The sequence below is a fragment of the Crocodylus porosus genome, unplaced genomic scaffold (assembly GCF_001723895.1).
Source record: "Crocodylus porosus isolate Cpor-Errol unplaced genomic scaffold, CroPor_comp1, whole genome shotgun sequence".
Classification (NCBI taxonomy): domain Eukaryota; kingdom Metazoa; phylum Chordata; order Crocodylia; family Crocodylidae; genus Crocodylus; species Crocodylus porosus.
Window position 1 is genome coordinate 81,087,285 of NW_017728943.1, and position 10,776 is coordinate 81,098,060.

Genomic DNA, 10,776 nt, shown 5'->3' on the forward strand with positions numbered 1-10,776 from the left:
ACTGAACACCTTCAAGAGCAAATTGGATGCTTATCTTGCTGGGATCCTATGACCCCAGCTGACTTCCTGCCCTTTGGGCAGGGGGCTGCACTCGATGATCTTCCAAGGTCCCTTCCAGCCCTAATGTCTATGAAATACATGAAATTTGATTTTAAAAAATATTTTTGTCCTCATTTACATGGGTTTGTGTATTGTACATAGAGGGGACTGCCCTTGTTGCCTGTCATCTTTAACAGCTAGCCAGGAGCAGATAAATACCGATTTTCTAAATTTTAGGGGGTCCATGGGCCGGATAGAATGGTCTGGTGGGCTGGATTTTCTGCCCCTGCTCTATACCTTATTTTCACATTACTCACGCCTCTGTGCTCCCAAATAGCTATGCTTCCCATTGTTTCCTTACCTTTGTTCAGGAGGAGGCTTGCAGCATGGCCTGGGAACTTTTGACAAAGATCTATGAGATCCCTCAAGACCGTCTCTATGTCACCTATTTTGGAGGGGACTCCTCACTGGGGCTGAGTGCAGATGAGGAGAGCAGAGACATTTGGCTGAGTCTGGGGTAAGCATGGCTTGGGCCTTCTCTTTTGCTAATATGATGCAAATGTTCAGGCAAAAACACTGTCATTGTTTTCACTTTCTTTTATGTACTTGGTTGCCACATTGCTTGGATTGTCATGAATTCCACAAACGGCCCTACAACCTAGCAGCATCTCATTTCTGGGTTGCTCTGAGTTAGTGTGAAAGTTGAAGGTTTCCTGGCCTGGGTGAAATGAGGCTGGCATTCTCAGTCCTGGTTTCAGGGAAGATGATCACACAATGCTCTCATCTCAGGCAAGGGTATTTTATTTTCTGCCTGCTGAGAGGCTCAGGGCTGAGCAGATGGAGTGCTGTATCCAGATTTGGACCCTCTACTATAGAAGGGATGTGGACAAATTGGAGAGAGACCAGCAGAGGGCAACAAAAACGTTTAGAGGCTAGGGCACATGATTTACGAGGAAAGGCTGAGGGAGCTGGGCTTATTTAATCTGGAGGAAAGAAGATGGAGGAAGTTTTACTAGCAACCTTCCACTACCTGAACGGTGGTTCCAAAGAGGATGGAGCTAAATTGTTCTCACTGATGACATATAACAGAACAAGGAGCAATGGTCTCAAGTTGCAACAAGAGAAGTTAGGTTGGATATTAGGAAAATCTTTCTCAGTAGGAGGGTAGTAAAGCCTGGAACAGATTACTCAGAGAGGTTGTGGAATCTCCATCCTCAGAGGTTTTTAACACCTGGCTAGACAAAATTGTGGATGGAACAATATGTTTGGGGGAAGTCCTGCTCTGAGCAGGAGGTTGGGCTAGATGGCCTCCTGAGGTCCCTTCCAATCCTAATTTTCTGTGATTCTGTGACTGAGTTATTATCGCAGACCTACTGGTGGTCTCTTCAGGACAGGGATGAAACATGTTGACAGGAACTTTTGTTTCAGGTGGGAAGTGCATGGATGCCAGGGTAATGTGTTTTCCTGGAACCCAACACTCTTGATCCTAGGTCTCTTGAGCTCTCTGGCCCCATTTAGAGCTCTTCCAGATGTTCATTCTCTCAGAATATGCTCCAGTGATGGTGGCTGCTCTCCTGGTCAAGCAGGAATGGAGGCAATTCAGTGCATCAGTGCAGTTGGAGATAACTCACCTCTCTTGCTCCTCTGCCTGCTCCATGGAGGTTTGTAGCACAGGCATCCAGTGGAAGGGTCCAGCCTGGTCAGCTTCACTGCCTTTCTTTTCAGGGTATGTCCGAGCCACGTGCTTCCTTTCCCACTGAAAGAGAACTTCTGGGAGATGGGGGATACAGGCCCCTGTGGTCCCTGCACAGAGATCCACTATGACCACATAGGTGGTGGAAGGAATGCAGCAGCATTGGTGAACCAAGACAACCCTGATGTGGTGGAAATCTGGAACCTGGTTTTCATGCAGTATGACAGGTACTGGGTAGCAGGATCACCAGGGATGGCTCAGAACTGCACTCTATAATCTGAGCACCTGTCAGACCTACTGACTTCCTCAGAGATCCTGTTCTTTTCCTGATGGCAGTAGTACATGGGAAGGCAGGAGTTTTTGAAACATCTGTCCTTCCTCCAAGCTTCTGTTGTCCCTTCGCATCACATGTTCCTTTGTCCCTGCTACATCCGTCTCTGCCCTGGGCCCTGTATCCCCCTTTACATTGCTCCTGTTCCAGTCAGTTCTGCTTCCCTGAACTGCTGCTGCCCACTTCTTGCTTGCCCCACTGCTGCGTCCATCCCCATCTGATGGCCCCTTTCTCAACTCACCAGCTGTTTGCTCTGACACTTGATCCAGAGCTCACTTCTGCTTCTCTTTGTTTTGTTCTTTGGGCGGGGGCTGGTGCATTGCTAGAGAGGCCAGTGGGAGTCTGCGTCCGTTGCCTCAGCATCATGTGGACACAGGAATGGGCCTAGAACGGCTGGTGACAATCTTGCAGGGCAAGCGCTCGAACTACGACACGGATCTCTTCACCCCCATTCTGGACGCCATCCACAAGGTGAGGATCTGTTGTCCCCTCCCAGAGTCACAGCTGAGCCAAAAGCACATCAGCCTCTCTAATGTGCAGAGCTTTGGTTCTCAACCAGACTGCTGCAAGACCACCTCAGACGTGTTGCAACACAGGAAAAGTTGCCCCACCTGTAAGGCTGCAACACGCCCTCACTCTCGCTGCATTACAGCTCCATCTCCCATCAACTGGGAGGCGCACAGGAAAGTTCCACTTGTCCTGCTTCTGGATTATAGAACCTTAATGCAGGAGGAGGGAGCACACACGTTGCAGCCCTTCCTAGGTCACTTTTACTTTGAGACAGCCCCACCCAGTTGACAAGCACTGAGGACAGTGAGGCAGCACCATCGGTGTTTCTCAACCAAGGGTGCTGCCACATTCAGAAAAATGGTGGAGGGGTGCCATGACTGAAGAAGTTGTAAATCACTGGTGTAGACGCTGCTTATCCAGCACTCTTCAGGTGGGATACAAAGGCTCTCGGATAACACCTAGCACAGGGGTGGGCAAAATGCGGCCTGGGGGCCAGGTGCCACCCACCAGGCCATTCTATCCAGCCCATGGGTCCCCTAAAAAATTTAGAAAATTAATATTTATCTACCCCGGGCTGCCTGTCATGCAGCCCTCGATGGTTTGCCAAAACTCAGTAAGCGGCCCTCTGCCCAAAATAATTGCCCGCCCCAACCTAGCAGCACAGCACAACAGCTTAGACCTGGGCGTGCATCCAGCTTGAATCACAGCAGAGTAATGAACAGCTAGGAAGGAGTTCTCAGATTGGGACATTACCAGAACACTGGCATTTTTGCTGCATGTTACAAGTGCCCTGGGATTTTAATTGCTTCAAGTGATCAAGTCCTTATTTCTGATATATTCTCTGACCCACGTTACTTCTGTACACTTGTGTGCTGAAAGGGCTTTCATGAGAATCAGCTGGCATACAAGGCAGTGTGAAGCAAGTGTAAGGAGATTAGGTGCATGCTTGGTGAAAGGAGCTTGCCACAGGCTAGAACCAGGCCAGAGAAACACTTTCCTAGACCTATATCATCCAGTGTACAGCCAGGAACATCCTGATGCAAGCTTTCTCTTCAGATCTAGTTGTCTCTGCTGAAATATCTCCCTTTCTGATCTCACAGGGCTGTGGAGGGCCTGGGTACCAGGGCCTGGTTGGGAAGGCTGATGTCAAATGCATGAACATGGCCTACCGTGTGGTTGCAGATCATGTGCGCGCCCTCTCCGTGTGCATTGCTGACGGCGTGTACCCAGGCATGTCTGGAGCCGAGTAAGGAAGCAGGGTTACAAGGAAGGGTAACTCAGAAGAAAGGGTAGGAACATGAGTAGAGTTTGTGGGCAGGGGCAAGGGGGAAAGGCAGTTACAGCGTGAGTCAAGAAGTTGGGATAGGAGCAAAGTGGGTGGAGTGAGAAAGAAGCAAGGGTATGGAGAGAGAGAAACAAAGGGCACAGAGCAGGATGGATTTCGCCTTGATTACCTGCTGGGTCACCCCTGCAGATTATCTCTGGAGTGGTGTGAAGGAGTAAGGAGAGCTTTCATGCGACTATGAGAGAGAGGGAAACGTGGGTATTTGAAGGGGAGATGGCGGATGGGCATTAAGGGAGTCAGACAGAAGGAGAGCTGGCTTGGGACACCAAGGAACTCTCCCCTTCCCTCAGGGTGGTATTGCGCCGGATCCTGCGAAGAGCTGTCCGGTTTTGCTCTGAAGTCTTGCATGCTCCTCCTGGGCTCCTGGCCAGCTTGGTTCCTGCTGTGGTGGGAATTCTGGTAAGCAGGAAGGTCTTCCGTAGGTGGGAGGGATAGATCTGCTCCTAAGCCAGACTGTCTGGATGAGCCTCCAGATATTTCTTGCCTGACTCTAGGGCAGCTACTCTTGTCAGGAATTTGTATCTGATGTGAAAGCCCCAGGAACTGGGGGATCTTTGACATTGTGCTCTGCTTATCCCAGAGCCACATCATGCCCTTATTTTGCAGGGTCAAGGGTTCATTGGGCTAAACAATGCATTTAGCCCAAGTGTGAACAAGACAAGGAAAGGGCTACAACATAATATGCACTCTGGCATAGTGGCTAGCAAGCTTTGGCCGGTGCAGAGCAACCTGTTCCAGGGTTGCTGGATCTCCTTCCTTTTATTTCCAGTTGCTAAAAACCTATCGAAAGAAATAGTAAACCCATCAAATGTTTTCCTCCGGGCCCGCTTCTACATAATCAAGTTGTTGGAGCTGCCATGCCATGGTAAATGGGGTGAGAGAGGACATGAGAGATCCCTGCAACAGTAAATGGGAGAGCAGTTGGCCATGAGATAGTAGCTATGAATCCAGCTCTGAGCACACCTTATCACTATTCTTAAAGTCCTACCTCAGTGCTACCTGGTCTTCAGGCATTACAGAAACATTTCCTTTATGCCTGTCAGTCACCTGTCACCTCAACTCACAGGGGAGTTTGTGTCATATTTAATAACAGAATGAATTATAGTACAGCTCTATCAGAGAGGCAAGCGGCAAAGTGATGACTCTGGGATGTCAAAATACTGGCAGCTGTTCCCGAATCTGCTCTTGACCCATTCCAATCTTGAACCAAGTTGTTTCCCCTCTCTGTGACCCAGTTTCCTCTTATAGTGAGGGGACTAGCAGCTTTAATGCTTTGTAAGGTGCTTTGAGGTTCTACAGTGAAGGTGGGGGAAGTGAATGTGCATGCAGTATTAATTGTAATTGCCAGGAGAGATGGTGAACAAGAACAGGCCTGGTCCTACGATGGGCCCCTCGCAAGGTGAAGAGGGTTGGTGAAAGGGCAAGAATGAGACTCAGGCTGGTCCACAACCCCAGAGGATGTGGGGAAGAAAGGTTCTTATGCTGATAGTGCATCCTAATGCTTTGCAAAATTGCCTCTCCAGGGGGATACGTATCCAGAGCTGAGGAAGAATGAGGATCAGGTGAGAGCATGGATTCTGCTGGGAAGACGTGCTGACCAGTCATGGGAATTGTGGTGTGCAAAGTTGCCTTCTTGAGGGATGTTTGTGTGGGTTACCTTAATTTCTTGCGTGCAACATGCCCCAGAATGAAATACACACCTTGTTTTTAAAGGCTGAATGAAGAAGATAAGATCTTTCTTTGTAGTAAGTAACCAAATAGCAGCAGCTAGGGAACAGAGCCTACTCATTGTTCTGCCCCTTGTGAGTCATGCCAATTTTCCATTTACTTTTACCTAGTAAGCAACAGAAACTGCTCTTATGTATTTTTGACATATAATGCACATTGCACTTTCCAGCAGCTGGTTTTTAGGAAAAGGGGGCATGTTTTATGCAAGAGAAAAAAGGGCATATTGTATACAAGAAAACAGGATATCAAGGTGTTGCCTTGGGATGAGTTTGCTCCTCTATCATGGCTGAGCTTCCAAAGGAATGTGGTTGAGCTCAGACAAGCTGAGACTGTATGTGGGTACCGTAGGCATGGTCAGGGACTATGTGCATGGTGCAGACCCTCCAGTGGCAGTTGAGCATGGCTCTTGCAGGATGGGGTTTTCTTATACTGGGATTGGCTGGTGGGTGCCCTGATGAAGCCAAGGCAGCTTGTGTACCACCTGGACTGAGGTAAAAGTCTGGGAGCACAGAGCTTGGGTTCCCTTGCCAGTACATCCTTTGCATCTCCTACTTCCCATACTCATATAGCAAAGCAGAACTAGGTGTTTGGGGCAGCTGTTTTACAAGTTTTTCCCTGCCCAGCTCAACCAGCATCTTTCAATCTAAAACCAGCAGCACCTTTGGGGCACCTTATCCAGATTTCTCATTCACGTGCAAGAGTGGATGTCCCACCTGCAGTGTCGCCAAGCGTTCCCTCTGGTCTCTCTCAGCAGGTATCTGATTAGTTCTTTCTAGCAGAGGTGGAGGAGGTCTCTAGTGGTATTTGTAGCCCTTAGCAGCCATAGCCCTGAGCCAGAACACCTTTATGCAGAGTCCTGTACAGATGTACAAAGGTGGTCTCTGCCCTGGCAAATGCAGCTCCCTTAGTAGACACTCAGCCTGCTCCCAGCACAGATTAGTCAACATGGCACAGGGCAGGCAGGGTTCTGGAGGACAAATTTAACTGTGGACCTCACCCCAAGGGAATGTCACTGAGGACGTGCACAGTAGCAACATTTGAAGTGTTCCAAGTGCCTTTAATGCACTCCAGAAATGAAGGTGCAGGTGTACTTGGCTTTCAAAGTGCTTCAGAACTAGCCATTCCACTTCTGAAATTACCCTGGTAAAAACAGGAACAGCTTTGAACCACTTCCCTGTGAAGCATATCCTGAGCCTGCTGCTGCTCTTCCACCAGATTGTGACCATCATCAGTGAGAATGAGGTGGCCTTCCTCTCCTCCCTCCAGCGGGGCCGGCGTATCATAGACAGGACCCTGCAGCAGATGGGGCCCTCCAAGCTCTTTCCAGGTGAGTTCCTCTCCAGTACTACTTGCTACAGAGGAGGAACAGAAGCAGGAGCCTGCCAGGGATGGAGGGTGGCTTGGTCTTTTGACTGGGTCATGATTGACCCACAGACACAGCAACTAGCCCCCTCCCCGTGTAGTGGGTGATAGGGGGGCTTAATCCCTTCCTGGACAAGGCAGATTTGAACAAAGTCCTCCATACCTGGTCGCTGTTTGACAGCATAGCTTAGCACCTGCTAGTGCCAGACAGAATGGCACACCCCATGATCCTGAAGCCTGAGAAGATCTTCCTGCATTTGCGGTGCCCTGCTTTGTCATGGCTGGGGCTTTCCTTCCCATATTCACTGTCTTGAACTCTGCCCCCAACAAGACATGCTGTGTTATTTTCCTCGTGGGAGCAAACTGCCTGTTACAATTACAGATGTCTTTGTGCATGTGTAATTCCTAGGGGTGAAGGATAGAATGCTCCATGCTGTCTGGCAGCACTGCCCCTAGTTAGGAAGCATTGCTGATGGGATATACATGCAGTCTGTCAGAGGTGATGAGAGATTACTTCTGTGACGCTGTTGTATGTTCTGTCCTTGGCCATCCAGAGCTCAGTCTCATTCCTGTCCCTCTGCAGTGGAGGTGGCATGGTCTATCTATGGAAACCTGGGGTTCCCCTTGGACCTGATTGGTTTGATGCTTGAAGAAAAGGGGATCCAGCTAGACTGGGAAATTGTGAACAAGCTAGCCCAGGAAGATGCTGAGGTAAGAAACAGGACCTGGCCTCCCACCTGTGTTTCCATTGGTATGGCTTGTATCCAATACTCTTTCCTGTGGATCAAAATGGGGCCTGTCAGGACTCCCATTGTTAGTGCCCTGCACTACCTCTTGCCTTCCCTCAAAATCCTTGGTTGGTGCTCTGCTCAGGGGGTTGACTCCAACCTGAGAAATGTACCTACTGAGAGCAGTTTGTTGTGTAACTTTTCATGCCGCTTTCTACAGGACATGTTCTAGAAGCTGTCAGCTCAGTGGACTCTGTGCCCAGAAGGGTTGACTAGATCAAAACAACCTAACAGATGCTCTGTGGTGAAAGCAGAGTCTTTCCAGGATGGATGGCCTATGTGGGAGTCTTGCATTCTTCCCTTCCCATCCCACCCCCCCTACTGGCCTTGTAGTGGATAAATCAAAGTCCTCAGCCTCCCAAGCTGCAACTGAAGTGCTTATCGCTCTATATAGAGAGAGAATGCACATTAGCATTTTTGATTTCTCTGTTAGAGGTGGCTTAGTGCAGTGCAGCTGCACTGAATGCCAACTGCCTGGTTTAACAGCAGCCCAGCATCAGTTGCTTCTTGAGGCAGCCCAGCTTTGACTGAGTATATTACTGTAAAGGAAGGAAAGTGAATGGCTGCCACGGTCTGAGGCCACAACCAGTGACCTCAGGGCGCAGGTGCTTCTAGAGTGCCCTGCAGCATTTCCTCTAAGCTACACAGCATGCGCCTAGCAGCATGGCATGAGGACACCTGCACAACTGCACATATTGCACAGCTTAGAGGGAACAGTGGGGAATTAAACAGTGGTGTCCTGGGGTTTAATTCTTGCTTTTGCTCCCGTGTAGAAGAAAGCTAGGAGCCAGCAGACAGAACAGCTGGAGGGGTCTGCTGCACAGCTGGATGTGCATTCACTGGCTCAGCTGCAGAGGGACGGCGTGCCTGTGACAAATGACATACCAAAATATGCCTACACACTGGGGCCGGATGGCAGATACGGTAAGAGCCCACGTGTGGCAGGCCAGTAGCGGGTGGATGCTCCTGTGCCGAGCCACTTGCCTCACTGTGCCAAACCACCTTCTAGGCTCCAACTGCCTCCCTGGGGGCACCTCACGCCTGGCCAGCCTCCTTCCTGGAGCACACCTGCTAGCCTGGGGGTAACACTGCCATCACCAAGGGTCTGAAGTGATCCTGGCTCTGTGCCCTGTGGGAAATACAGGCCTAGTAGCCCTTGAAGGGTACTCAACCCACTTCAAGAACTTGGGGTGCTTCCCTCAGTCTGAAGCACAAATAGTGGTCTCCCTTAGTCAGCAGAACCAGAGGGACCCCAAAGCATAATTGACCCACTCCCAATAAGTCTCCCATGCTAGGTACAAAGGAGATCTTTTTTGGTTACAAGGAGTAGGTTTGGAATAGGGTACAGGGTAGAGCAATGTCAGAGAAATCTCATAGAGCAAACAGGGTGGCTGGGTAGCCTTTGATCATGCGTCTGAGTTACTACAAGCTATATATCTAATTTAGATCTCAGGTAGCTTACTCACGAGTATCATCCAGAGGCAGGTGGAGATTCCCTCTGGAGGCAGGCAGTTCATTGATCATGAGTTTCAAGAGAGAGCAAGTTTCAGATGGTCCAGCTTCTCTCTAAGTTTTCATTATGGCTACTGCCCCTCCTCCTGGGCAGTCCTTAACGTGCATAGAACTTATGACCTCATTTACCTGGTCCAATAGAGGCCAGCACCTGTTGGCTGCTAGCCAGCCAATTTGAAATGCATTACTGGTTGCTGGGTACATTGGCAGGGTCTCTAGCCCCCTCCCAGTCAGGTTGGCATTACTTAGAACAGGGGCGGGCAGTTATTTCGGATGGAGGGCCACTTACTGAGTTTTGGCAAACCATTGAGGGCTGCATGACAGGCAGCCAGGGGCAGATAAATACTAATTTTCTAAATTTTTTAGGGGCCCTGTGGGCCGGATAGAATGGCCTGGCAGGCCGCATCCTGCCCCTGGGTTGCATTTTGCCCACCCCTGGCTTAGAACAGTAGGGAGCATAAGCCTATCACCCAAGTATGTGATGCCAGTCATGTAGGCAGAGGGAGCAGGTTTCCCCCCTCCCTCAGGAATGTATCCAGCTCAGGTTATAACTCAGGGTCACCTGAGAGAGGGGGCAGAGGAATCTGCCCTTTGCAGTGACCATGTTAACCAAATTGTCACACAGCAGAGTTTTTGGGGAGAGACAGAGGTGGCATTCTGCCACACCAGGTACCATCCAGAGTGCCGGCACAGTGCTAGAGTGGGTATCTGATGCATGGTCTCCTTGGGATTTGCCAAGCATCCTCCCCCTACAAGGAATAATAAGCCATCTGGTATGCTGGAGAAATGCAGTTTATAGAACACAGGCTCGTACGTGGGTTGGGTGAAAACCAATGACATTTTAATTAAAATGCATTTTTCTTGTTAAACTAGACCTATTTTAAGAATAAGTTTGAAATTAGGGCAACCTATGTGAGGGCCTAAACTTGACATAATATGTGAAGTCACTTAGATTTAAAAAAACAGTATCCAAGCAGAGCATTGTTGTTGCTGATGTTTTAGCAAAGTCAATCCCCCTTACTACTATGGAAAGTCACTGCAACCAGAGCACTTGCACTTATGGTTTGCTGAAGTGACAAACCAGCTTCTGGCAGCTGCAGCCATTTCTACAGATGTAAAAATAACTTGTTTCTTTTTCATTTCATTCTGTTCAGTTTTGTCCAGTTCAAGAACTAGCTCCTTTAAAGTTGCTAAAACACTTGAAAAAGGAGGAAGGCATGTTTGTTTGTTTTTCTTCCAGCCTATCAATACAAAAACCTAGAGTTGAGAGGCTGACTTGCGTGTTCTAAAATCCTGGAGGCCTTGGTGACTAGAAACAATTGGTTAATTCCCTAAATAAAGTTAAAGCATCCTTTGTCTAAAACATTTCAGTAAAATGTTTTTCTTATGTCCATACCACTTTTAATGTTGTGTTGTTACTTAGTTACATAGAAGTACTGGGTTTGCTTTCTATCTTTCTAATTGAATT

The 10,776-nt window shown here is 48.9% G+C and overlaps 1 protein-coding gene across 1 annotated transcript in view; it reads left to right on the forward strand.

Moving 5' to 3' along the window:
- Nucleotides 1-10,776, forward strand: part of AARS2 (alanyl-tRNA synthetase 2, mitochondrial) — a 32,623-nt gene that overhangs the window by 8,176 nt on the left and 13,671 nt on the right. Inside the window, exons 3-11 of the mRNA XM_019549640.1 lie at nt 411-556; nt 1,765-1,959; nt 2,390-2,534; nt 3,674-3,819; nt 4,209-4,317; nt 5,442-5,480; nt 6,862-6,973; nt 7,592-7,719; nt 8,570-8,720. Of these exons, the coding sequence (XP_019405185.1) occupies nt 411-556; nt 1,765-1,959; nt 2,390-2,534; nt 3,674-3,819; nt 4,209-4,317; nt 5,442-5,480; nt 6,862-6,973; nt 7,592-7,719; nt 8,570-8,720 (1,171 nt within the window). The remainder of the gene's footprint in view (nt 1-410; nt 557-1,764; nt 1,960-2,389; nt 2,535-3,673; nt 3,820-4,208; nt 4,318-5,441; nt 5,481-6,861; nt 6,974-7,591; nt 7,720-8,569; nt 8,721-10,776) is intronic.